At 42.2% G+C, this 27,975-nt stretch overlaps 1 protein-coding gene across 1 annotated transcript; it reads right to left on the bottom strand.

Annotated features, from left to right (window-relative positions):
• Nucleotides 1–56: 56 nt before the first annotated feature.
• Nucleotides 57–26,997, bottom strand: ADGRG7 (adhesion G protein-coupled receptor G7). The gene is made up of 16 exons (XM_068417318.1): nt 26,889–26,997; nt 22,466–22,573; nt 18,761–18,892; nt 17,857–17,966; nt 15,305–15,460; nt 14,695–14,786; nt 14,260–14,378; nt 14,062–14,175; nt 11,329–11,489; nt 9,211–9,360; nt 7,478–7,590; nt 5,292–5,656; nt 3,669–3,750; nt 2,625–2,786; nt 1,490–1,646; nt 57–281 (listed from the first exon to the last, which is right to left on the bottom strand). Exons 1-16 carry the CDS (start codon nt 26,995–26,997, stop codon nt 57–59), a joined length of 2,355 nt encoding a protein of 784 aa, XP_068273419.1.
• Between the last annotated feature and the right edge of the window lie 978 nt (nt 26,998–27,975).

Raw genomic sequence — 27,975 nt, 5'->3', positions numbered from 1 at the left:
CTAAATAAAACAAACCTTGAAAAATGCAGGATTATATTCCACGTATGTACAGGTTTCTAACTCCAGTTAGGGAAGGTAGACAAGGAAATATTCTCTGAAAAAGTCTGGGTTGATCTGAAAGTTTCCTGTGAATGTTTTGCAGGCTGTGATTTTGAAACGTAGTAAGTTTTTGAATGCAGATACAGTGGTACCTCTGTCACCCTGAAAACAGGAAACAGTTCAGCAACTTTTTTCTTGAAGATTGGTGATCTGAAAGTGTACAGAATACAAATTTGAAGTCCCTGTAGAGTAAATTAAAGTATGGAGTTAATATTTTGCTGATAAAACCAGAAAAGATTAGTCAATATTATTTGACTTGAAAAACAACCACAAAACAATTTTCAGTAACCACTAACAGTGACATAAATACCTTGAAAGACAAGAAGTACTTTCAATAGGAAAATTATTTCATGTAACTATGGATTTGCAACTACAGTTGCCTCATTTGCACATTGTAATGGATTAGCTAGCGTGTCTCAGGATCGTATTATTACCCTCTGCTGGACAGGATGAAGGTAAGACCTGCTTGAGCATGCCATAAGCATTAAAAGTGGCTGCTGTGCCCTATCAGCACTTCAATGGGACACACAAGGAGGGAAGCAGGGCTTCAAAATTTCTATACCTCTTCTAAAATCTCATTTCAAGGATTAATCAGGAGCATCCTGGGTTAAAATAAAAAAGAAAAAAAGGCTCGTGGTTTTAAATAAATGGATCTCTGTACCTTCTTGATTTCAGTTTTAAGTCACAGGTATAATCCATCCATCAGTGTCGTAATAATCACTTCAGGACTTTTTGCACAGAGAGTTTGCAGATCTGATCCCCACTGGTGTACAGGCCCTCAGTCTTCAGTAGATCAAACTGATAGTAAACAACTTAATATTTGGGGATGGGGGGATTTTCACATGTTTCCAATTAGCTGTTTTGTAGAAAATATTCAGTGCTGTAATAATGAAGGATCCCTTACTCCAAGTACTTCATACTTCATATGCCCTATATGAATATAAAGCCAACATTCCAGCAGGGCCATGGGGTATAATGAGGCAGGCACTTTCCTGTCGACTTTATCCAGGATCATTGTGAAAGGTCGCAAGCCATGAAGCTCTAGTTACTTCCCTGGGGCTCTTTCCCACAGCTGATGCAGAATTTTTTTCCTGATGTTCATTCTGAATATAATGTTCTATTTGATTTGGTGTAAGAGAAGCCACTTGGACAGGAAGGTCTTTTCAGTGGTAACCTTGAAATAAAATCCCACTTTGATTTGTTGCACAATGGGAAGAGTTTTATGAGTGACAGACCAGAAGGATAGCATCCCTTTCTGATCTAAAATTCTGAGTCCCTATAACTGCTTTCCAACAAGTTCCCATGCTATACCAAGCTATAGAACAAATAAATCTGACATATGTTTTTTCATTATCTCAATTATTAGTCTCAGAATTGCTAAATACTTTACCTGGGTAGCATTCAAGATGCAGAACAGATAGCTAAAAACAAGACTTGTTTCTTCATGACTTATTAACATGAGGTAGCCTATTGTCCAAGTGATTCCAAGCATTACCACTACAGAGATAGTGCCAATCATCTTTTTCATAAACGAATCCTTTTTATTCCTAGAAACACACACAAAAAAAGTTATTAAATCTTCTCTGTACCATTTAAGATCTTTTTGAGCTTTAAACTTGCTATGTATTCAGGGCGCTGTTGCAAAGATGTGTTATTCAGGTGAGCTGAGAACATACACATCCATACATTTGTTTGACGTATCATTCAGGGAAGAAATCCAGAAAAAGAAATCTAATGAAATTTATCAGAATAATCTGCGTTTGGAGTGTGCAGCAAAAAAAGTGAGGTTTACCACGGCAACAAGAAGCATTGAAAATTAGCACATTAGCTATTATAAGCTTTTTTGAATGCTTATAACTTCAATGCAAATGTGCTGAATTTTCAATATAAGAATAAGCTGCCAGTGAAGTCTGAATATCCAGTTTCTCTCAAGCCTGAGGGGAGTCAGAGATAAGGTATTTTGTTTGCTCCAACCATGAAAATTGTACATAAAAGGAATGAAGACATGGTACTAAGTTTTATTGAACAGATCAGTTCTGTGGGATTAATAAAAATTAAAGCAATCCCTTTTTAAATTATACAATGTACACTGCAGAGTTTGTGACACAGCCTGTGACGATACATGGAGTGTTGATGTAAAACTGAGCAAGTGAATCTGCTTCAAAGCTGCTAGAGAACTGGCCTGACGTTCAGAGGTGCTGAGAAATTAATGATTTGCATTCGGCTGGACCCAGCTCTGCTCCCACTTATATGAATTTAAATCGGGGATAACCTTCATTGAAGTCAAGTTGAGTGACCCTGCAACCAAAAAAAGGAGGGGGGCAAAAGCCTGAAATGTGTTAATTGATACACATTTGAACAAAGCCTGACCCATTGCAACGATGGAATTCATTTTCTGACTACTTTAAGTATACATTTCTTTAAAACAAAAGATTTTGTCAAAAATCTGAGTTTGTGACAAGGAAGTCTGAGCTGGTGCCGAGAGACCAATACTGAAAGATCTGAGGAGTCCTGTGCCATCTCACCTTGTCAAATTCTTGTTCTTCTTCCATATCACAGAGACACTGATCTTGATGAAGATGATGATGTTAAACAGGAGTATGAGTGCTACTGGCAAGAGGAATGACCACAACATGGGCTTTTGCACACTGAAATTCTGCTTTTGATCCAGAGCTGCAAGCCAGCAACTTTTAATATAAAGAGAGGCCATTTCAAAAGATTTGTTAGACACATTATTCAGAATACCAAAACAAAACAAAATAATATTCCACTTTTCATCCTGAAAGACCTCATGGGGCTTTCCAGGTCTTGTTAACCTATCTCTGAAAAGCAACCATTCCTTGAGAACTGAGGGCTTTCAATCATGCTTCTCTTTCTCTGGGGAATGCAGAATGATTTATCAAATAAAATGCATAGAGAAATATAATAAAGTGCAATATAGTTAACCAAATAGATATCTGGCCACCATATGCAAGTTCAACTTTAGAGTATACATTGTCATAGAGCTGAAGAGTAATAGGGGAGACCTAATAGACAAAGGATGAAACAAAACCAGGGGCAACTTCAGGAGGACAGGGTTATCCTGCAATAATCTTTACCTCTTTTTTTTTCGTTGACAAATAATCTCAAGTTAAAAGTCAACACTCCCTAATTGAGTACCATAAAATGACTACCATGTGGAAAGGGGTTTGTGTTTATGTTTCTGAAAGAAGTCTACCTTTGTTCTGTATCATCCACTGTCACCAAGGTACATTGTAAGCCTGATAGCCTGCTTTGGTATGCAGGCACTCAGGTGAATACCGATACCAAAAACATAGGATAAATAAGGATATAGTTATGTTGGCCAGAAAGATTTTAAATAAATGGGAGGATTAAGTATAGGTACTGAAATGCAGTTATGCACTTAAATGAAGGTCTTGAATTTCAGTTAGGCTAAGAGCGTCTACAGATTCCATTTAAAGTCACAGGGGATCCTGCAGCGGGATTCAAGGCAAATGTGGAATTGTATTCATAATAAGCCATCACAAAAGGTGTGGGATAGCAAGTGCTGTAATAATACATGAACTTACAATTCTTCCTGTCGGTAGTTTAAAGCTTTTCCTTCTCTGTACGTAGCTCCAAGTGTTACTGCAACTGTTGCAGCAGGGATTCCTGATTAATAGGAGAGACATTAACAATTTGTTGTTCGGTTGCATAGGCATGCCTCCTGTCCACACAAATAGCTTCTTGCCTCCTCAAATCCAGAGATTTTAAGAGCTCGGTTTCATCCGCCTTGCACTAAGCTCAGTGGGTTTTCTATAGCCTAGAGAAAAGGCAGGACTGAGGGTTGTGAGCACTGTTTTTCTGAGGACATCTTATGAGCTTCAACACAGCTTCCAGAGACAAGGCCAATGGTGCCTCCTTCCTGTGCTGTAGCTGACTCCCTCATCACACCTGTGTAGTCCTACCCTCTTGTGAGAAAATAATTTAAGAAAATTCTGCACCAAGCGCCATTACATTTCATACCAGCTTGATGCAGAGCGGAACGTTTGCCCTCCAAGAAGCATGGCAGTGTGTGTTGCCTCCCTGATGCCTTTGCTTCGCCTCCTGTCTTCCACGTCTCCTGCCTGCCTGTTCACTAAGCAGCACATCTCATGGGAAGGAGCATCCCACACAAGTATTTATCTGGGAAATAAACAAGCTTCTTAAAGTCTGTTCCTCCTTGAGCCCTAATAGAGATCTTCCAGACTGCCAAGTATTTGCTGTGCTCTCAGAGTAGATCTGAAAAGCAGTAAGTCATAATCATGCTATTTTGGACATGTGTAACTAGTCACAGGACACAGTGAAGAACCTAATGCTGTGCTATCGTTCAAATATACATGGAGCACAGCGACGTGTAGACAGACAGCTTTTGCTGAACATTTTCTGGCTTGCGCATGCAGTCCAAATTCTAAAAGTTTTAGAGGAATTGCCTCTACCTCCATCCAAATGCAAAACATAATAATGAAACAATCAGGATCTAAAACTGCTTGGTAGATGCCACCAGAAACAACACACCACACAAGCTGAATACCCAACATGGAAAAGGCAGGTATTCCCGTACACTGTATTAGAAGAGTTTCTTGAAGGAGGCTGAAATTTTGACGTTACCTAGTGGGCATCTGTCTGCATTCTTCACTCCTCCAAGCAGTTCCCTTTCAGCTTGCAGTGTTGCTGCTAACTGCTGTACTGACTTAAGAATGTGCTCTTTGGTTATTAATAAATAATATGTAACAAATAATGTCAGTCAGTCCTTGCTTTTGGGTGTGTGCAAGGCTCTGGCTGAGGTCATGAGGAATCTCAGAGATATCTAAATGAAGAATTTGAGTCCATATATGCAATCACCATATCTGAAAGATTTTTTACTTAGTTGACAGAAACAGATCGTTGAATGCCTTGATTACTGTGCAAATTTCTCCTGCACAAAACAGACCTGTGTTGCTGTACCAGTGTACGAGCTATCACTTTCAGTGCTTGACAATGAAAATAAGCTCAGTTTATACCAGTAGTGTGAGCAATAACAGCAGATTATTTATTAAATCACGTTGCGCTAAAACAGAGAGACACTGATTATAATTGCTCTCTGCTGATCTCCTATCTTTACAACTCTCCCTGAATGTACTATGTACTGATACTTTGGTAAGAGTTGCCATATGTACAACTTTAAATCTTACCCCATCCGATTACTGACGTGGTTACAAGGAAGTGTCCAGGCAGGGGCTTCATGGCTCGAAGCAGCAGTAAGTACAACTGTGCAGAATTGAGTGCTGTCCACATAAATGTGGCCAACAAAAAATAGTGCAGTAGGGCAGCCACAGCCGTACACCAGGAGTCTGGGGGAGGATCTACCGTGTCAGATGTGAGTAACGTGTTACTGGCAGTATCATAAGGAAGGTAGTGCTGGTAGTAGCTGGAGGTATCGCTGCTGTGATTCCTGGCGTTTTGGTTTTCAATTCCAGAGATGAAGATGATGTTAAAAATGAGCATAGAGAAACAGAGACTCACTAACATCCACGTTACAGATGACTTTCGAGTTTTCCTGTTGGTAGGAATATATATAGGAGGAAAGAGTAGAGCAAAATAAGAAAAATTGTAAAATATTTCCTGTTTTCCATTGATATTAAAAGCAACCTAGAATATGCAGTCTTTAATACAGAGAGAAAACAAAGCAATAACTTGTTTGCAGAATTCTGCAACATCATTACTCTCAGACAATTTACCAAATCCATCACTTTTGTTTAATTTCAACTAGAACAGAGAATACCCAACATCTTTTAGGACTAGGCCTTTTCCAACAGCGGTTGGGATGTATTTTCTTTTTTCCACTCTGCTCTTTTTGGGATCCTTTTCTTCAGTGTTAAGAGGTGAAACAGCATAAGACAAGTATTTCTAAACACTCTTCAAGGCACGAGAGAACAATAAACCTCCACTTCCAAATACTATCTTATAAATACATTTAAAAGGCAGAGTCTGTAAGCTCCTACAATCTTAAATACATTGACCTTGAAGGAATTGCTCCAAACCTACATTAGTGCAAGCAGAATGAGAAACATGCATTCATCTACAATAATTACAACTCTGTTGGCATGACTTTGCTCCTTGTTCAAGGGGGAATCATATGACACCATTAATCACAGGCACGTCCATCAAGGAAGTTTGCTGCAATTGTATTTGAATGAAGTCACCCACAATAAAACTGTAGCACAAGCAGTGTACATAACCTACATTGCTGTCTAATCAAGGTGCTTTGAAATCATCTGTTCTCTACAGACATTTTATAAACAGAAGGCAACAGGGTATAGAAACTATCAAATAGGCAAGAGAAAGCTGAGTAACATTTAAATAGGATAGCAAGAGGAGAACCTGAGGAACAACGTATATGCTTCTACATGAATGCTAAAAGCCTAAGCAATAGGTCAGTGGGCTGAAATGACTAGCCTTAAATGAAGGCACCAACGTAACAGGCTTATTGATAACTGATTAGAAGAAAGATAACTTATTAGACATTGTAGTACCAGGGTACAGGGCATATAGGAAAATAAAAAGGAGGTCATGCTGGTGGTGGAATACTGTTATACTTTTTTAAAGCCTAGTATTAAGTGAGAGTAATGAACTAAACACCTCAAAGTGTAGCATGGACCAGTTTAGTGATAATGCAGCGCTGGGTCTGCATTGTCAGCTGCCTGACCAGGGTAGTAACAGAGATGTCAGCGAGGCAGCGGGGGACCTGAAATGCATCAGAAATGGCAGACCACCCTTACCCCATGTAGGTGGGACAAATGTCACTCTGGGACATTACCCGGAGATTAGACACGGTGATGGGAGCCCATGGTAAAAGGATCAGCCCTTGCCTTGGTCCTCAGTAGCACACGCTGCCTGCTTTGTTATCTTACAGCTGGTGAGCTGCCCTGACAAGGTGATGGAAAGATTTTTCTTGTCAGTGGCCATGCCCAGTGTTTCCTGTGAAAGGCTTGGCCTTTTACCATGCTGGGCTCTTCCATACTCTGTTGTATCATTTCTTTACAAAGCTCACATTTTTGAAGGTGAATTTATTGAATAATAATTATATATATATATATGTCCTCACATTGAAAGATTAACATTATCAGAAAGGTTAAAGCTTCATGTAGGTGAGTGGCATGGCTGGGACATCTCATGTCTTCACTTTAACCAGTAAGCCACACTTACTTCCCAAGTTATGCTATGTCATTAGCTCTGGGTTTTTTTAGATTATTTGCTGATCAATAATATTGCAATATGTTCTAAACTGGCTGCTCTCTTTGTTTTCCTCAAATTATATACAGAGAAAAATATTGTAACGTAGCACAAAATACTTGCAGTTTTACATCTTCACTCTTACCTAGTGAGTATTTGAAACAAAATGGTAATGACTAGACCAGCCATGGACAATCCAACACCAATGTAAGAAATGTACTCCAAAGGCTTCGCATATTTATATTTGGTCTGAAAGGCCTAGGAAACAAATTGTATCAGTTATAAGATGAGAAGAGATAAATTTCTTTCTAAAATCTGTGTTTCTAGTTGCACCCAGAAGCAAAAATGTTTTAGTAAAGTTATGACTGTTGCGAGCCACTGCCAAAATTTTCAGATCACACAAAATTATTCTGGACCTCAAAACCAGAGAAGCTTGTGAAGAACTCCAAAAAGAGACTTAACAATGTCAACCAAGTATTTAGCAAAATAGCAGTTCGAATTATTTATAGGAAAACGCAAAATGGCACAGGCTGGAAAAAGTAGCTTTAACTTTTCATACTGATGTGCGCTCTGAGTTTTGCTTTCTGAGGGTAAGGTCTAAGGTAAGATGTTACAAAGAACTACAAATCAAAACCTTTGTTTATATAGTGACAATAAAGCAGCAAGTAAATGTAAATGTATTCAGTGAGACAGGAAATCCTGTTGTCTTTGCGTAAACGCATGGGTGTCTTCTCTAGAATATAGGAATTTTGTGCAATAAGGACGTGCATAAGGTAAAGGGAAATACAGAAACAAGTAAATATTACAAATATGGAAATGCTGTTCTGTGAAGACAGGGTAAAAAGAAACTCTGAAATCCTGGCACTGCTGAAGTCAGTGACCACAGATATGTGATTTTTACCCAGGGAGTGTTTTGTTTAGAGAGGCTGAAACAAATAACTGAAAGAATAATAAATGTCAAGGGCAGACAGTCATTTCTAAATAGTCTTGTTAGTACAAGAGGGCAATATATAAAACTTAATGGTAGCAGGCTTAATATTTACAGAGCGATTGCTTCTTATAAACATATAAGCAAAGGAAGTAGCTAATACCAAGTCCTTTGAGTTATTTACCCAGCACAAGGCAGTGCCACAGGTAGCCCAGATCCCAGGCTACTCTACTGTTCATCTTGGGGCACTTTAGGCTTTATCGGCATACACTCATTTAACAACCAGCTGCAGCAATGGAGGTGCAGAGCTGGAGTCTACCACAGCTGAGCAAGGGGAATGAATTGTGCCTGCCCTTCCCTGCTGCTGGGGTGCACAGGCAGGTGGGCACAGCCACGGTTTGTGTCAGAGGAAGCCAGAATTCACAGAATCACAGAATCACAGAATCAACCAGGTTGGAAGAGACCTCTGGGATCATCGAGTCCAACCATTGCCCTGACACCACCCTGTCAACTAGACCAGGGCACTAAGTGCCATGTCCAGTCTTTTCTTAAACACCTCCAGAGATGGTGACTCCACCACCTCCCTGGGCAGCCCCTTCCAACGTCTAATAACCCTTTCTGAAAAGAAATTCTTCCTAATGTCCAACCTGAACCTCCCCTGGCGAAGCTTGAGGCTGTGTCCTCTTGTCCTATCACTAGTTGCCCGGGAGAAGAGGCCAAATTCGCCAAGACATTTGGCTTTCCAGCAGCCTGGGGACAACTGGCATGTCCCAATTTGCCAGCTCTGCCACAGGTCAGAAACAAGTACGTGGGGACATCTTAAACTCCTGTGCCTTCTAGCTCAGCACACCTATGCCCTTAAGTTGGCATGCTGGTCTTACAGTTGAAAACAACCAAACAAATTAAAAAAACCCCAAATTCTTCCCATTCAAGAAAGGACAACACCCTACCATCAGGACAGCAAAATTAGTAGTGTGATTACACCTGCATCTCAGGAACTGGTCTCTTCCTTTTGCACAGCCAGCGGTGCTCCAGTCGTTGACAGCATAGTCCCAGAAGACACAGGCATGGTCACGCAGCTGCAGCTCGGATGTGTCGTACTATGGATGGAGATTGTAAGGAGAGAAAGTGGCTACAGAAACATAAACAGGTATGCACCAGCAAATGGCATGTACTGACAATTATCCTCTGAAAGAGGAGCAGACAGCTACTAAGGGATTCACAGGGTTTCCAGTAAACTTTGTGAATGATATCAATAACAGTATAATTTGGCATTTTGAACTTAATTTGTGTGCCTTTCTCAGTCAAGATTGCCAGTGAAATTACCCATTTCTGTGAATTATTCCAGTAATTACAGCTCAGATGCACATTGACTAGGCATTAAACAACTGCCAACTGAATTCTGCGTAAGCCAAACAACAGCTTTCAGACATTAGTAGCATTAAATTGCTGCCAACCGGAGCTGAATCCACACTGTAACAGGAAGCAAACAAGGATAAATGCCATGAACCGTCCCCTCCCCTCCTGCAGCACGGCAATGCTTGTGCAGCCATGTGTCCAACTGCATGCAGTCCTGTTCGGAGAACATCCTTCTGCAGGGTGCTGCAATTAGAACTGCTTTTTGAAAAAGCAACGAGCAGCTTGAAGTGCAAATAAGTAGTGAAAGCAACTATTCACAGGACTAGGTATCACAGAATCACAGAATCACAGAATGAACCAGGTTGGAAGAGCCCTCTGGGATCATCGAGTCCAACCATTGCCCTGACACCACCCTGTCAACTAGACCATGGCACTAAGTGCCATGTCCAGGCTTTTCTTAAACACTTCCAGAGATGGTGACTCCACCACCTCCCTGGGCAGCCCCTTCCGATGTCTAATAACCCTTTCTGAAAAGAAATTCTTCCTAATGTCCAACCTGAACCTCCCCTGGTGAAGCTTGAGGCTGTGTCCTCTTGTCCTATGGCTAGTTGCCCGAGAGAAGAGGCCGACTCCCACTTCACTCCAACCTCCCTTCAGGTAGTTGTAGACTGCACTAAGGTCACCTCTGAGCCTCCTCTTCTCCAGGCTAAACAACCCCAGCTCCCTCAGCCGTTCCTCGTAGGTCAGACCCTCCAGACCCTTCACCAGCTTGGTCGCCCTCCTCTGCACTCGCTCCAACACCTCAACATCTTTCTTGAAGTGTGGGTAGTTCAATTAAAAATGAGGAATAAAAGTAGGAGTAAAAAAATCAATTCTAAGTTTGTTTCAGTGATTTCCTTAGAAATGACAAGTGTCCCCCTGATCACTTAACCGCATGGATCCCTGATGATGATTACTGATCTATCACATGCATGTATTTGAGTTTAAAACTTCTGTTAGAGTTTTTGGTTGTTTTTTTTTAAATGAAGCCATCTACTGTTTTCTGGAGAAACAATGCTAAACATGAGTACATATTATCTAAAAATTCAGTTATTTGGGCAGATGGGCGCTCACACAGAGCATTTCTTGCAAGAAAGCAGGAACATCTGGAATCAGCTCCGGGGGGAGGAAGTCAAAACAAAACACACAACGATTTTAACTGGAAGCAGGAGTTAAAAGATAATATGAAAAATGAACACTCTGCACATTGGTAGGTGTATTGGGCTATGTCAGTCATGTTGACTTTTTCATGTTTTCAAAAACTTTGATAGTCTTCTGGAAAGAAAAAATGTCCTCCAGAAACCTGGCTTTTTTCATTCTTGATTTAGGACTAATCTACCTAGGAAAAATCCACTCTGGTATACATGTAACATTTTATGGAATACAGGTTTTTTTGCAAACATCCTGGTTTAGCAGGACTGAATCAGTAACATCAGGGGTTAAATACAGAAGTTGAAAAATGTTTTCCATGCCACGTTATATAAATACCCTTCACTTATGTCACGTATACATCCCGCAAACTCTCTCAACTGCTAGTTGTCAGAAGTCAAGGCTGTATGCCAAAAAAACCCCCCCTGCTTGAGTCTCTTTCCCTAAGTGCTGAAGACAGATAGTAGGGCAAGGGCAGACTCTGTTTCAGACTGAACATGGCATTTCTTACGGTGGCTTACCTTGGGACTGAAGGCTATTTCAATACCACTGGTTCTTCCACCATCAATGTTGCCAGAGACGATTTGTTTAGAGAAACTACTGCGACTCTGATAAATCCTTGACTGGAAGAGTTTGTTATTTTGATACAGGACAAAGCCAACTCTTCCATTGTCTGATGAACCTTCGCGAGGCAAACAGAAAAGTAGATATGGGTAACAGATATCAGAGAATCATAGAATCATAGAATGGTTTGGGTTGGAAGGGACCTTAAAGATCATCTAGTTCCAACTCCCCTGCCACAAGCAGGGACGCCTTCCACTAGACCAGGTTGCTCAAAGCCTCATCCAATCTGGCCTTAAACACTGCCAGGGAGGGAGCAGCCACAGCTTCTCTAGGCAACCTGTTCCAGTGTCTCACCACCCTCACAGTAAAGAATTTCTTCTTAATATCTAATCAAAATCTACCCTCTTTTAGTTTAAAACCATTCCCCCTCGTCCTGTCCCTCCATGCCCTTGTAAAAAGTCCCTCTCCAGCTTTCCTGTAGGCCCCCTTCAGGTACTGGAAGGCTGCTATAAGGTCTCCCCAGAGCCTTCTCTTCTCCAGAGCCCCAACTCTCTCAGCCTGTCTTCATAGCAGAGGTGCTCCAGCCCTCTGATGATCTTCATGGCCCTCCTCTGGACTCGTTCCAACAGCTCCATGTCCTTCTTGTGTTGGGGGCCCCAGAGCTGGACGCAGTACTCCAGGTGGGGTCTCACGAGAGTGGAGTAAAGGGGCAGAATCACCTCCCTTGACCTGCTGGCCACGCTTCTTTTGATGCAGCCCAGGATATGGTTGGCCTTCTGGGCTGCAAGCACACATTGCCGGCTCATGTTGAGCTTCTTGTCAACCATCACCCCCAAGTCTTTCTCCTCAATCCATTCTCCGCCCAGCCTGTATTTGTGCTTGGGATTTCCCCGACCCACCTGCAGGACCTTGCATTTGGCCTTGTTGAACTTCATGCGGTTCGCACAAGCCCATCTCTCAAGCCTGTCAAGGTCCCTCTGGATGGAAGCCGGTGCCTTTGAAGAAGCCTATGCTATGCTGTTTCACACATCGAGTATTTACAGCAGATTTTTCTTTAGATATTTATTTAGAAGCCATTTAAGAAGTAGAGAAGAGCTTCTCTCGCCATGAATCTCAAAAGAGTCATCTTCAATTTTTGCTGACGTGGAGTGTGGAAATAATTATTACCCTTCTCTTGATGTCTTTTCTGGGGAAGAATACTGGTAATGAGGAAAATAATATCCTAAATCCCAATATATACACACTCCAAATGGCCAGGCTTTTAATAACACTAAATAAGAAATAGTAACACCAGAGACATTTACAGTTAGTAGGAAGTCAGAGAATAAAAGAGGTTGGCTGGACTTTTGTCTTCAGATCCAACTTTTGGACTCTCTTTCTTTTGCACTCTTCTACCAAATTAGAGAGATTTTTGTCTAAGTGATTTAAATCACTAGTCTTAATTGTTACTTAAGTGAGGAAGCAAAAATCCTGGTTTACATAGTGGATTTTGTACTTGTTTTTATACTTTTTATTTAAGATCAAGAGAGACTGATTTGCTCTCTCTCTGATCTGGTCATCAAGAGAGACTAATGTAGCTTTATGTCTACAAAATGTCATAATCATGCATTTAATATTGAAAAAAATCTATTTTTTTTAAGACAAGCTGTGCATTCAATCTAGCTCTCTTGAGGGAAGTGTTATGCTACACAGGCATTATGACAAAGGCTTTAATTACATGACCACACTGTTTTTCCATAGGATTGTTGTCTGAAACAGTGAACAGAAAGGACAGTGACCAGTTCATGAGCTCTTCAGTGGGGTTTTTTTGTTGCGCTGGGTGTGTGGGGCTACCTGATTTATCTCTTCGAGTCTTTCCTAACCCTGGTGAGAAGACTGAATTATTCATTTCCCTGTGGGCTTGCGTACTAATGATGTTCAGCATTATGTTGTCTAAGCACTCCACAACCTTCACCTTCATTATACTCTTCTGCTGTGACGTCTTAGTGTTACTGTCACTACACAGAGAGACTGAGGACAAATCTGCTGGTTTCAGGTGCCCAGTCTGAAACTCTTGTGATTTTTAGCATGTCATAGAAATGTGCATGTTCAAAGCTCAGCTCCCCCACACCCACCAACTTCTGCAGCAAATGAAGCAGAACTATAAGGTTTTATTTGGGTTTTTTTTGTTTTTTTTTTTGTCCTGTGAGACACTAATTTATCGTCCAAGCACTGCAAAGTGTAAGTAATGGACAACTGGAAAAATCCCATGTGACCATGCCATTAAAGACTATCCCAATATGTAGGTGTGAAGATGTGTATGTCCTAGCTGACACCTGACAGTAATTTTAGTTGAAACAGTTGATGTCTTTGGATTTCAGGCAAAGTACGTACGTACTAGCTCTTGATGTCTGTAGAGGTATGGTCAAAGATTCATTACGGTCTCAACTTTAGAAAACAAAACAAATGAAAAAGTCCCAAACACTGAAAGCATTCTAGCTGTTAGATGTACATGTGCATTAATCTATAAATAAGATTATCCAGCTCATTTGACACGTGCATTTCTTGTACCACCATATGGCATCAGCATGCCTGAAAACCAACATGTAAATACTTATTTTGGCTAAGGGTTTTTTTTCCAAAGGAGATTTTTAGTGAATATTCATTCAAAATTTTCCCAGGCACAGTTTTCGGTAGGAGAAAGAACTTACTGTTATTTATAATGTTGAGCAGGATCTGAACTTCAGTACTGAGGTCACCAATAAGCCCAGGGACATTTTCCTGTATTTCTAGTTTTGTTGACTGATAATATCCCAGTGCTGTATCTGCAAAAATTAGCAGTGGATGCATTAGGATTTATGGCACATCCTGCCTTGTCCAGGTAAATCCAACAACACACACAGACTTACCTCTCTGTGCCGAAAACAGAATTGTAGAGGAGCTTAATTTCAGTGGAGCGGATTGGATTGCAATGTTGGGCTGTGAGATGTTGCCAGTCAGAGAAAATTCCTCCATTGTTTTTGTGAGGCTGCATTGAAATAATGAGAGGGAGAAAAGTTACCATCATTTGTTAATATACAGCTACAAGTTCCGTTCCTGAGGTTCCTCTCTGATTTGGTTCTCCAGCGGGAACTGTTCCTCATTCCCTATCCTCATCCTTTCTCCAAAGCAGAAAAATCCAGCCAAAATTGTTTATGTTAGTATAAATCTACTGAATCAATGAAATTGCATATCAGAGTTGAACACTAAAACTGTTTTGACTTGTCCATGAACCACTTTCATCCTGAAACAGAAGGCAAAATACAGTTTACTACATCTAAAAAAATGGCAAAAGCTGAAGTTACCTTGTTGTAACATTGACAAGATTATTGTGGTTGAATTGAGTTTCGTTGGCATCCAAGAGTTGACTCACTGTAGCCATTACTGCCAGAGATGCCTGAGACAAGCAGAAAAAAAGGCAATATTCAAATGCAATTGAAATAAATCACCCCATGTGCTACGTGGTGGATGGGCAAAGTAAGAACACTTAATAAACATTGCTTGTACATACAACAGAGTAAACAAGGTACAGGATGCCATTTGAGAGAACACAAGCTTTGCTCCAATGGGTTCATAAATACCACACTTTTATTAATTTAGACAGTAAGGATTAAAGTACTAACTTAAACATCAAATGATGCTCGTATTAGCATTTCAGATATATGCAAGTCTAAACATCTGATAAGAAACAAATTTACACTCAGCTCTGAGAACTGACCCAGCAGTGATTCCACAAGTGTGCACTCAAGGCCACTTAAGGAACTCTGCTAAATGGTAAAATGAATGAATTTGGTTGTGGTGTTATGTACAGTTAAGAGGAAAGAGGGTGTTTCTTCTGCTGGTAGAGGGGGGAACAGAACTGATATCCCAAATATTAAGCCACAGAAGTCTTATTTTAGTCTTGATGAGTCTCACCTGAAAGTCTTCTGAAACATTTGCCTTTTTTAGAATCTGCACTGCGATATTCGCAGCAGCAGAGATGTTCTGTGTGGTCAGTTGGGCTGGCATGGAGGTGAGGATTTGAGTGTTACTGGCAATAGCTGAAACATTGCTGGAGTCCGCAGTTTCAGCCTGTTAGGAAAGTGCCATTCAACAGAAAAAAAATGAGAAAAGGAAAAAGAGTCACCACTTCTATAACATTCTCACATAAAATCAAAATATACAAGTAATTAGTGGTCTAAATTGTTTCTGTTCATGTCAAGTATGCAACATTTGCAAATTCTCCCTAGGGGATGATTTCATGGACTCATGGAGTGGCTTGGGTTGGAAGGGAGCCCTGGAGGTCACCTAGCCCAGCAGGACCACCTGAGACCAGGCTGCTCAGGGGCTCACTTTGAATATCCACAGCCTCCCTTGGAAATCTGCTTGCGTTTGACCAGTATGAAGAGGAAAAATTTTCTCGTATCTAATTGGAGTTTCCCATGTTGCCACTTGTCTCCGTTGCTGCTCATCCTAAAACTGTGCACCTCGAAGAAGAGCCTGGCCCCTTGCCGTGAGGTAGTTGTAGATAGCAGCAGGACCTTCCCTTTGTCTTGAGGTCATTGATCTTCTTAGTCCATAAACTTCTGTACACCTTTCACTATTCCTTAATAACCAGAATGGGATTTTTTGAAAGCCATTAGAGGAACTTGAGAAATGTCATCTGGAATAATTGTGCTTCTTCATACAGCGCTCATAACCTGCACTGAGAACATTATCCTCACTTCAGTACGTTGTGTATAATGTCAGCTTGGAATAAAGGTAGAAAAAACAAAGAAAGTATTCTGGTGCTGGAGATCCTAATAAGAATTTCTAGAAGCACTGCTTGGGTCCAGTTTGAGTCAGTTAGCACTTAATGGGTAGAGCATAAATGTCTCTAGTATATTAAGACTCTAACCGCAAGAAAAGATGAGGCGTTAGTTGTATGTTACATGAAGGTATAGCTAGGTAACAGTAAGACTTAAAGAGAGAAAGCTGCTAATCATCAGGAGAATTTCCTTTGTAAGCTACAGAGACCAACTAAACAGTGTATCAAGTCATCCCTTTTCTAATCCAGTCAATGAACAGCTGAAATGAATAGCTTCAATAACTGAGTTGTTCTCAAATTGTTTATGTTGCGCAGCTATCAAAACCAAGATTAGTTCAGTCATGCAGCGTTTATAAAGCTTGGGACAGCAGGAAAGAAAGGTGAACGTGTTGCGTAAGGAGGAAGGAAATTTGCATTTTTAGTTACTGGAGATGATATTATTTAACTTGAAAACATCTGCATATGCACCATGAACAAACAGTACATCATGAAGGCCTATTTTCGCTGTTTTTATTTCTGACTTTTAGCATGACCTTGTATTCAGAGTAAATATTTGTATTTAAAAGGAATAAAAGCCTTTTAAAGCTGAGCTCTGGCTCACTAACATGAGCACCTCCTCTTCCCGTTTCCTCGCAGTCCCTGTCGCACCCCGGGCTGCCCGGGGCTCACTAGATGGCAGCCCAGCATCTCTGTTCCCAACAAAACCCCACGTTACTAAAAGGGCAGAATAGCCTGATCTGTCTCTTATTAGCATTAGAAATAGCTACTACTACTATTATATACTACTTTAGAGAAGATTTGACATTCAGTCCATTTAGTGAAGACTATGTACTCGGAAAATATAATATTGATCTCAAGGGTTTCCTATCAAAGGATCCAGGCAGGCGAAGCATCGGGTTGAAGGTACAATAGCAAGCAAAAATGCATGATGAAAGGGACTTCTCTTATTTGAAGGGACTGTAGCTGGCTTCTTTTTTCTTTTTTTTTTTTTCAATTGGGACTAATGATAAGGAAACGAAGTGCAGAAGCAGAAAAAGAGAAGCAGTCACTGTCTGTAATGTGCTTAGTCACGTTCAGCTCTCCGTGTTTTGTAGATATGTCAGAGCTAAGCCTTAAAGCAAGGCTCGGGGGGTTATGGGCTTTATCAGGAAGAGTTTGTCATTCATACAAGAGAGTTTGAATTTGAATTCTTGAGGGACAGAAGTGTTTTGTCCGTGTTCAGCTGATCACAGGACTGAATGGAAAGGCTTCTCACTTAATCCTTCCTAACATGTCAGTGTCAGCATCACTTCGTTCCCTCATGCCAGTCTTCTCCAAATCCCTTCCACTTTCTCGCCAATTTGTTATCCCAGGTTGGCATCACCTCCATTCAGAGGGGTTTGCTGTGAACTGGGAACCTGACTGAGGAAATTGTGCGCCAGTTAAGAAATATGAAATGGGATGCTGTGTTCAGGCAAAACCAAGCGAAATAAAATAATCACTGTTGGAAATTCAGGCCATTTGCAAATCAGGCACATGCCAAGAGTGCCACTGAAATAGGCTTTAGTCGTTCATTTTGCTTTCGGCAAAGTTTTAAGAAATGAAACAGATATATATTTCCTGCCTCAATTTCCTATCACTTTTTTTTTTCTTGGGGTGATGCAGAATCTCAGACACTCTTTAAATAGCAATTTAAGATTACCTGTGATGCTAGGGAGTCCAGATTTTCATTACAATTCAGAATTTTGGGAGGCTCTAAAGTAGGAGTTCTCCCTTCCCTGGAGCACATCCGGATTGCTATTGAACTGTTACCTGTGATTTTGTAAAAGCAGAAAGATATTCATTTAGTACAGAAGCACTCACTCACATGCACATGACCTCATTGGGAATTAAAACTGTTCCGTGGGTGTGACACCCTATTCAGTGTTATTTTCTGTTTGCATGTGAAATATTTGTCTTCCAGTGTTACAAGTGGCCATCAATTATTTAACTAGTTAGTGTTCTTTTTAGAACGTGTGTTTTATACTCATATACACAATCTTGTCAGAGTGGCTGACATTATTCATGCCAAATTCAGATGGGTTTAGTTACACTAGAGCTGCAGAAACACATCTCTTAAACGGGAGGCACAGGCATCAGCACTGAGTTATCAGAAAGACTTTTTATCATGTCCTGAGAAACATAGTTTATATGTTGTGAAAGAAACACGAAGGGCTCGTAGAGCAGCCATGCAACGCTTACTCCTCTACAATGCTCTGAAAGCTGAGACAGTTCGTGGAACCACACTTGATGGAAAGTGTCCTGAATCCTAATGCTAAATAGTAGGATATAAATAGATTATTTTTCTATCAAAAGGCTGTTCAGGAGCAGATATTAGCTGACTCTCAGCCCAGTCCCAGACAAGCATTGCTATGACTCGATATGCACACCTTAAATTCAGTGCATTTGGGGCAGAAGGCTGTGCAGAATGGTTTCTGCTCCCGCTGCCTGAGCTGTGCTGTTCTGGCTTCCAACACCGACCTCTCATCTGGTCTAACAATCCGACGTCTTTCACAAACCTTACATTTACTTTTGGGAGGTGGAAGCGGAAGGAAAGAAACACATACCATTCACAGTATCAGGTGCGCATTTTTCTTTGGAGTTGCCGTATTTACCCACTATAATCCGTTCAAAAGTAAGGTTTTTTATAATGCTTTCAGAGATGTTCACTGTGCAAGTACTGGCTTCACAGAAATTAACTGCATAGAAGGAAAAAAAAAAACATATATCCAGATTAAATATTTTTAGTACAAGGACCAATTTTCAAAAATAAAATGGTATTGAGACAATAGAAGCTCATTGAATCTTTTGCCCTAAGGGAAAAAAAAGCAGCTGGGTAAATCTTCTCTAAACCCAAGCTGCTGAGCTGCTACAAGTGATATTTATGAAGTCACTGAAACCTAAAAGGCCATAATTTTTGCCCTCTCTCCTATTTTCACTGCCTTGGTCCTCAAAAATTTGTACAAGATTATAAAACTTCACTTCCAGAGTCTTGTTACCCAGGCAGAAACCATATTTGGTAACCTAATGCCACAGAATACACAGGGGGCAAAAATACACATTTGCTCCAAATGGGGTTTGGACAATTAATGCCAGATGGCCCTTTGGTGGCTCTGAACCATGATGGGTCGGATGCGGCTTCTGGCGCAGGAAGCCGCTGCCCTGCTGCCTGCTGGAACGGGACGGGGTGGCCACCCCAAACCCCACGGCCTTGTCTAAGCACCTGGTACTGGCTACATCTAAAGGCAGGATGATGAGCTCAGTGGACCCGTGGCCTGACCCAGTATGGCAGGCTGTTGCATTCTCATGTCGTACCATACCGTTACAACTTAACACCAATTTACCTCACAATGCTGCAAACACTTGAAAAAAATACTGCAGCACACAAGCAGAAAATTTTTGCTTGGTCTTAGGACTTGCAACATCCTGGTTTTGGTAACTTTTGCTAATTCGAACCACATTTCAGCTGACTGTGTCCCATTAGCAGGACTGAGTCAGAGAAGCACACGTATGGTTGGGGTCCTGAAACATTTCTCTTCATGCTCAATCTCAGCCTCTCAAACTGCAATTTATGACTGCTGCTCTTTGCTTTACCTTCTGGTGCTACTGAGAAGAGTTGGGATTCAATGGTCTTTGCAATTCCCATTCCCTGGAAGCTGTTATTGAGCTCTGCCCTCAGCCTCCTCTTCAGCACAGGGAACAAGCCCAGCTCCCTCAAATGCTCCCTGTAGGCCGCCTGCCCTAGCCCCCTCACTGTCCTCACCACATCCTGCTGGACCCTCTCCAGTTTCTCCAAGTCTTTTTATCCTGGGGTGCAGAGGGCAAAACTAAGCGTGTATTTCCTGGTGGTGCCTCACCAGTGCCAGGAAGGGGAGGGTAATAGTGTCAATCAGCCTGTCTCCCTCCACACAGCACAGCTGCTCTGACTTGTTTGCAATGAACACACACCGTTGGCTCATATTGAACTTGGCATCCATCGTCACTCCCAGGTACTTTGCAGCAGAGCTGCTCCTCAGCCCGCAAGTTCCTGGTTTGTACCAATGTCCCTGGCATGGAGATTGGCACTTGTCCTTGTTGAACACTGTGAGGTTTCTTTTGGCATGATCCTCAGGTTTCTCAAGGTTCTTCTGCATTGAAGCTCTGACGTTAACTGTGTCAACAATACCTCTGCCCCACCCCAAGTTTAGTATTGTCTGCAGATTTGCTGAGCGGGCATCCTGTGTCATTGTTCAGGTCTTTGATGAAGACATGAAATGATACTGGCCCTAGTATCGACCAGCAGGTTCCTCTACTTTTACAATATTCCAATCAAGGCACTCGCTACCCTTTGAGCTTGGCTGTTGAGCTAATTTTCAACCCAGCTAACGGTTCGTTCACCCAACTCATACAGCTTCACCAACCAAACAAGAACGAAATGGTGTCAAAGGTGTCTCTAAAATCAAGGTATATTACATCTGTTGCTCTTCTGTTGTCTACGTAGCCAGTTGTTTCATATAGAATGCAGTCAGATTAGTCAGACATGGTTTGCCCTTTGTGAGTCCATGCTGTTCCTGATTATCTTCTTGTCTTTCACATGCATGGAAATAGACTGAAAGAGGACGTGCTCCATAATACTTCTAGGGCCTGAGGTAAGCCTGACTGGCTTATGGTTCCCCCAGTCCTCCTTCTTGTCTTTCTTAAAGGTGGGCATAATGTTGGCCTTTTTTCAGTTCTCTGTGGCCTCCCTTGATCATCATAGGTGACAGATAGCAGCCCCACAGTGACACTGGCCAGGTCTTTCAGCAGTCTTGAATGAATCCTGTCTAGACTCATCTGTGGTCATCCTGCCTTCCTTCTAACAGATGAAAGCCAGGAATAAGTTACTACAGTCATGCATGACTACATATGCATTCATAGATGAGTAGCAATTCAAGCTTTATTTTTTATCTTCCTAGTTATTCAAGTCTTGATCTGAAAGTGTTTTGGACTCGTTTATATACGTATCTATACTACTTGATTTTGGACTTACAAAAGAGAGTCCATCTGAAATAAAATTGTTTGGTGCTTTTTTCCCCACTGATGCATATCTCAGGTTATTGCGCATATTCTGACTTCAGTAGAATTGCTCCAGAATTAAAAAATAAACTAAGCAAACCACAAGTAGGAAGAAAAACAGGTCCTTTGTCATGATCTGTGAAGGAAAGTAACCATGACATAATGTACAAAAGGAACGAAATATGAGCCAAGTGGAAATTTTCCTTCACCATTGGAACAAAAGTAATTGGTTTACAGAAGTTGTCTACCCTATAAGCCCTGCTCTCTCTTGCTGGCAATAAACCAGATCACCTCCTCTATACCCCCAACACCTGACTGCACTTCCTTCCAGCTTCCCCAACACCTTTAGCACTATGTTCCCACGCTCTTTATGCTCCATCATGCCTCAGCGACCCCCCACCTCTGTCTCCTACATCCATCTTTAGATTCCGAATATAAAAAATACACATCTTTATTTTGTTAGCTGGTGGAGAGGAGTCAAGTGTCATGGGTAATTTAAAGCTATGCATCTTCATGGCTGAAGTGGATTGACCAGCCATGTGGCCCCCACCTCCTCACTGCCAGCATAAGTCTCCTTGCCTTTTTTCTAAGTGAGGTATTTACAGAGTTGGTCTTCTGTACCCAACTAGTGATATGTGCAAAACTCATAGGATCTCAAGACCTTTAAGACCTGTGACCTTCTAGTGAAGGCATCAGCTGGGAGCACCCACTCCAGTTATGGCAGTGCAGAAATGCCATGCTGCGGCAGAGGTGACTGAAATGGGAGTCAACCAGGCCACTGCTATGCCAGGCACAGGAAATTTGACTCATCGAAAACCAGTGCCAGTGGCAGCAGGAGCTGAGGGCAGGCATTGTCCTGCAGGGTGCTGAGCTGGGTGGTGTTTCTTGAACACTAGCAGACCTAGACGTGGCAATAGTGGCCACTGAGGTCTGAATCAGATTTTCAGGTCACTGTGATCTTCAAACAGAGGAATTCAAACAAAGGACAAACTGGCTAGAAACAGGCCACAGGCAGTTGAAGCCTGTAATGTCTTCCCCAGATGTATTACTCATTTGAAAGAGTGTCAGAAGTGGGTGAAGGATACAGCCTCACCTAGCAAGAAGAGCCACATCACTGCTTGTGGATAGGACCCTGATGAGCAAGTCTCAGCGCAAGGAGGGCAAGATCAGGGGCCTCCCAAAGCAGAGGGGTTCTCAGAAATGATGCCAGCTGCCCATGCTGTTTGGCTTATACTGACCTAGCTCACAAAGAGATCCCACCCACTCCTCTGGGCACACGCAGGCTCCATCCTGACAGACGCCACCATTGAGGCAGAAGCACGGAGGTACCACGGATTCTGTTGTGTCTGTGTAAATAAAGAATCAAGAGAGAGATATATTAATTAATACATATGTAAAAAACATGTATCTATCTAATATGATGAAGGAAAGAAACAAATATGAATTATTTGAAGCTTGAACTAAAAAATATTCAACTAAAAAATGTATGTGACCCACAGGCTCACCCATGTACTCAGTCACAGGTCCCTCCTTGCCCCTAAAACCAATGGCATGAATGTGGGGTCAAAGCTTTCAAACATGAATCACAGAATCACAGAATGAACCAGGTTGGAAGAGACCTCAGGGATCATCGAGTCCAACCGTTGCCCTGACACCACCCTGTCAACTAGACCATGGCACTAATTGCCATGTCCAGTCTTTTCTTAAACACCTTCAGAGATGGTGACTCCACCACCTCCCTGAGCAGCCCCTTCCAATGTCTAAAATTTATATTCCCACAATGATGTAGGTGGAAACAGTTTTGTGCAGGTGCTGGACAAACAGGAATGATGGTGTGGGCCTCTATGCTGCCAAAAACCCAAGCTGTTGAACCTGTGAAAAGCCCAGATTACTTCTGCAGGATTTCACGGGAGCAAAAAGGCAAAACAGGCCCATAGAGTCCCAGTGCTGAGGGACCCGGAACGGTAACAAGGATGTGGATAGTCACACATCCAAGAATCAGACAAAGATACTCTGATTTAAGAAAGATATTACAGGATAGAGCAGATAAAACCCATGCCCCAATCTCAGCCATAGCCTCTATCCACACAGCAGGATGGGTGCCAATTTTTATTCTGCCTTTTGGCAGAAATAGTGGGTTTTGTTCGAAGTAGTTGTTGCACAGGCTGCCACAGCTTCAGGAAAGAAAAAAAACATGGTATAAGCAACAGCAGAGCAATTGCAGGTCTTAGAAATTTCTGAATACACCATGGTATTTGCTGCATTTGGCAAGCTCTGAAAATGTTAAAGTTTCTTAAAAAAAAGAGACTGGCAAATCTTCAATGGCTAAGGCTTGTTCTGCAGCAGAAATTGCAACAGGGAAGGGCTTGATGGACCTCGGACTCTGAAAGATGGATCCAAGACCTGGGAGATCTCCACAGACCAAGGCTTCCTCACAGTCAGTCTCACCTGGTCCCTAAGTGAAGGCTGGAGTTGGAATCCCTTCCCACAAGGTTCATGGTGGAAATTGTGCACCTGTGCACTGGGTGCAGTGTATGCCTTGAAATAATGCAGAAAAATGGAGTTGAGGATTGCCATTTCATCTGACATTTCAGTGCCTGTGTTTTGAGATGCTGACAAATAGCGTAAAGCCAGAAAATTCAAAAGTAAACAGTGCTGTCAGGAAGACGTGCTATTGTATATTTCTAATGTTCTCACTCAACTAAAAAGATTGCCTAACTTCTTACTCTTTAATGGGATTCGTATAATTGGAAGATTATTGCAAGCTCTAAGGGATGTGCCACGTGGCGGGGGTAATTCTGTTCTTGGCACGCATCGCTCGAGTTTTGCTCATGTTGTTGCTATTTAGCATTTGTGTTTCAGGCTGTCTCAGCTACATTACAGCCAGATGTCTATGATGACAGCGGAATAATATCTATGTGTCGCTAGGTAATGTCTCTGCTAGCCCTCAGCTTCTCAAAACACATGGTCTCTCTGTTGGAAATCTTACAGAAGGGAAAGGAAAACTCCTCCAGTGATTGAGATCTGGGTGGCCCAAGCTAAGCAGCTGTGGAGAATGGCTGTATGTGGAGGAGCTGGGTGCGTGGCTGGGCAGCTGTTGGCTGCTGCTCACCTGCCAGGCACACACGTGTGGCACGTGGGGCTGTGTGGCAGAGGAGTGACACTGGGGCTCAGCCACTTGCTTTGGAGCCTGGGAACCCATGAAACACTGTGGAATCTGCAGCGCAGCTCCAAGCCTCTGTCTTGCTTGATGAACACGTGTCTGAAGCACCCACAGCAGGGTAATGTGGCACAGAGGATCCCGAAACCAGAGACCCTGGGCTGCCTGCCGAGGAGCGGGGCAGGGGAGCACCCAGGGCAGCCGCGGGGCAGAGCAGCGGTGGCAGCGCTCCCACAGCCGGGCTTGGGTGTCAGGGTCTGGCTTTGGCACCGGTAGTCACAAGCTGCAAAAGGAGTGTAAGGAAAGGGAAAGGTGAAAAGGAAGACAGGGCTGACGCTCCTTTGAAAGCAGGAAAACAGAAAAGCACAAAGCTGTGGGGTAAAAAGTCCAGTGATAACCCCTGGAGGTGCGGACACAGCTGCTGCAGCAATGAGCAGGTGCCAGCAAACAGCATGGGCCTTACCTTTGCCTTCCCCAGAGGAGTCCCTCTGGAACAACAACATGACGCTCGTGGGATCTGTTAATGCTAATCGAAACTGTAGCTCTATTTAGTGCTTCCTGGTGACCTCTCTTAGCCTACTGTTCAAGGTCTCATGTACCATTGTAAAGCTTTTTTTTCTTTTTTTTTTCAGAGGGAAATCTGTGTCTTTCACAAATATGAATTCCTGAGCTGGCTAGTGCAGTCGTGTCTACTCCACACGCAGTAAAACTCATCAGGCTCCAGTAATTGTGGCATTTGAGGGAGCTGGGGTTGTTTAGCCTGGAGAAGAGGAGGCTCAGAGGTGACCTTAGTGCAGTCTACAACTACCTAAAGGGAGGTTGTAGTGAAGTGGGAGTCGGCCTCTTCTCCCGGGCAACTAGCGATAGGACAAGAGGACACAGCCTCAAGCTTCGCCAGGGGAGGTTCAGGTTGGACATTAGGAAGAATTTCTTCTCAGAAAGGGTCATTAGCCATTGGAAGGGGCTGCCCAGGGAGGTGGTGGAGTCACCATCTCTGGAGGTGTTTAAGAAAAGACTGGACATGGCACTTAGTGCCGTGGTCTAGTTGACAGGGTGGTGTCAGGGCAACGGTTGGACTCGATGATCCCAGAGGGCTCTTCCAACCTGGTTGATTCTGTGATTCTGTGATTAGCTTAAAATCATGGGGTTCTTCTGGGTTTTTTTTAAGATTCAGAAAACATCTTTTTATTTGTCTTTGGCTTTTAAGTTTTGCAGACATTAATCATCTCAAGAATCACGTTGATTTTGACCGTATATATTTGTAAACTAAAACTAAAAGATTCTTGCATAATACGATGTCATCATGAACTGTTGGGGTTTTTTTAATCAAACATCATGGGAACTGTTAATGCTAATGCTTGTAGTTAAAGTTTGAATAAAGAAGAAACACCACCGCTATGCACAAGCAGCAATGCATCAGATGGGCATGGGGCTGTTCTCCATTCCTGAAGTAGCTGCAGTTTAAATACAGTTCCCAGCAGGTTGTTTCCCTGCAGTTGTGTAAGTCCTAGGCATAAGCAGAGGTAACCCCAAGTTGCACTGAGAGTTGACTCCCATCTCATCTGGGTTTAGCTCCATCAAGTCAAACAAAACTCTGGCATATACTTATATTAGCAAAGGTAGATTATTACTGATGTATATTAAATAATTGCTGTTTACTTATGTTCCATTTCTTGGGCTTGGGTATGTTCCCTCCCTATAAACATCTGATAAATCTCTTGAAGTAAATATAACCTGATGTATCCTCATATAAGCTTCTCCCTAGGCTGCTTGGTCTCCAGTCATATCTGACTCCCTGCTGGACAAGCAGCCAGGAGTATCTGACTCTTTCTATGAATTTTGAATATAAGTCCATGCATAATGTTGTATCATGTCAATATAGTGAGTATTTTGCTGAGGGGAAGCACTGACCAGTTTTCTGGTTCAAGTTTGTGCACAGAAGTGTCTTACGAGGGTGCATTGACCTGATTTTCAGGTATAGAATATGCAAACCAATATCTCAGATATTCTTTCAACAAATTTTTCTATAATGCAAGTTGGAATGAAAACGTGACCAGGTGCTATACAGCATGTTTTGCTTATATGCATGCAAAGATATAAACATATGTAAAGCTAAATATTTCCTCTTTAAAATGTAATTTACTAGACTGGCTAGAGGTTTATTTTTGTCTTTTGAAAAATAGATCAGATCTCTACCGCAAGAGCGAGAAAATTTCAAGACATTTCTCAAAGCTCTATCAGAGGAATCATGTGCAGCGTAAACATGTTACAAGGAAAATACTCCAGAGATTGTTTGCCATCCTATACTGTTTTACAGCAGAATGCAAAGCTTACAGTACTTCTTTAAACATCAGTGTAAGACAAAAAGTGTTTCCACCTAAGAAGTGTACAACATGGATGTAATAATATTTATCAGCAATCATGTTTGAATACTTAAGAAAAGGAAAAAGAACGCAAAGAGCTCAAATAGAGCTCAAATGGGGTATAATTGTATTTCTTACCTGTTTTAAACCTGAGGACAAGCTGCCAAACACACAGCGCCCAAAGGGTCACGGTCACGACACAACAGGTAATTCCAACCAATATTCTGTCCCAGTGGAGTGAAGGCATGCTGTGGTACAGACTGTCTGCTCTGCTATAAAATGCTATTATACATTCATAACCTTGTGATGGATAAACCATTAACTACTTGCCTGCTGTTAAAACTTTAACCTTTTCCGTTCCACTTCTTAAGAAAAAAAGTTTTGGTGGAGAAGTAACACACTGTTATTTCTATCATTTTACACCTGATAAAACATTTCTCTTATCAAGGCATTAAATGTCATGTCTTCTACTTGTCCCAGGTCGGACACCCAGCTACATTTATATTGGTAAGGGCTAGAGCCTGTTATTTGAGTGCACGGCCCAGGTCAGAGCCATGCCAGCAAACTTCTCTTCCCTCCAAACAAGGCATCCCCATATATATGTATATATGTGTATATATATATATATTGCTTCCTGGGAATGGACTCTGGTCTTCAAACTAGACCTTGTTGAGGTGTTGGAGCGAGTCCAGAGGAGGGCGACCAGGCTGGTGAAGGGTCTGGAGGGTCTGACCTACGAGGAACGGCTGAGGGAGCTGGGGTTGTTTAGCCTGGAGAAGAGGAGGCTCAGAGGTGACCTTAGTGCAGTCTACAACTACCTGAAGGGAGGTTGTAGTGAAGTGGGAGTCGGCCTCTTCTCCCAGGCAACTAGCGATAGGACAAGAGGACACAGCCTCAAGCTTTGCCAGGGGAGGGTCAGGTTGGACATTAGGAAGAATTTATTTTCAGAAAGGGTTATTAGCCATTGGAATGGTCTGGCCAGGGAGGTGGTGGAGTCACCATCTCTGGAGGTGTTTAAGAAAAGACTGGACATGGCACTTAGTGCCATGGTCTAGTTGACAGGGTGGTGTCAGGGCAACGGTTGGACTCGATGATCCCAGAGGTCTCTTCCAACCTGATTGATTCTGTGATTCTGTGATTCTGTGACCTGCATGTGGCATTGGGGGGTGATTCATCCAGAAAGGAGTGGGGAAGAAAAAGAAAACGGGTAAAAGGCACAAGTAAA

Source organism: Nyctibius grandis, chromosome 23, assembly GCF_013368605.1.
Source record: "Nyctibius grandis isolate bNycGra1 chromosome 23, bNycGra1.pri, whole genome shotgun sequence".
NCBI lineage: Eukaryota > Metazoa > Chordata > Aves > Nyctibiiformes > Nyctibiidae > Nyctibius > Nyctibius grandis.
Note: the sequence above shows the minus strand (reverse complement) of the source record. Positions and strands in the feature narration are given on the sequence as shown.

What these genes read in the sequence shown, in the direction of transcription:
- ADGRG7 (XM_068417318.1), bottom strand. Translation starts at nt 26,997, where the DNA reads ATGCCTTCACTCCACTGGGACAGAATATTGGTTGGAATTACCTGTTGT. An exon ending in TCTGTTTTCGGCACAGAGAG is followed by an intron (nt 14,176 to 14,259) that starts GTAAGTCTGTGT and finishes TAATTTTTGCAG; the next exon opens with ATACAGCACTGGGATATTAT. An exon ending in CTAATTTTGCTGTCCTGATG is followed by an intron (nt 7,591 to 9,210) that starts GTAGGGTGTTGT and finishes TTTGTTTCCTAG; the next exon opens with GCCTTTCAGACCAAATATAA.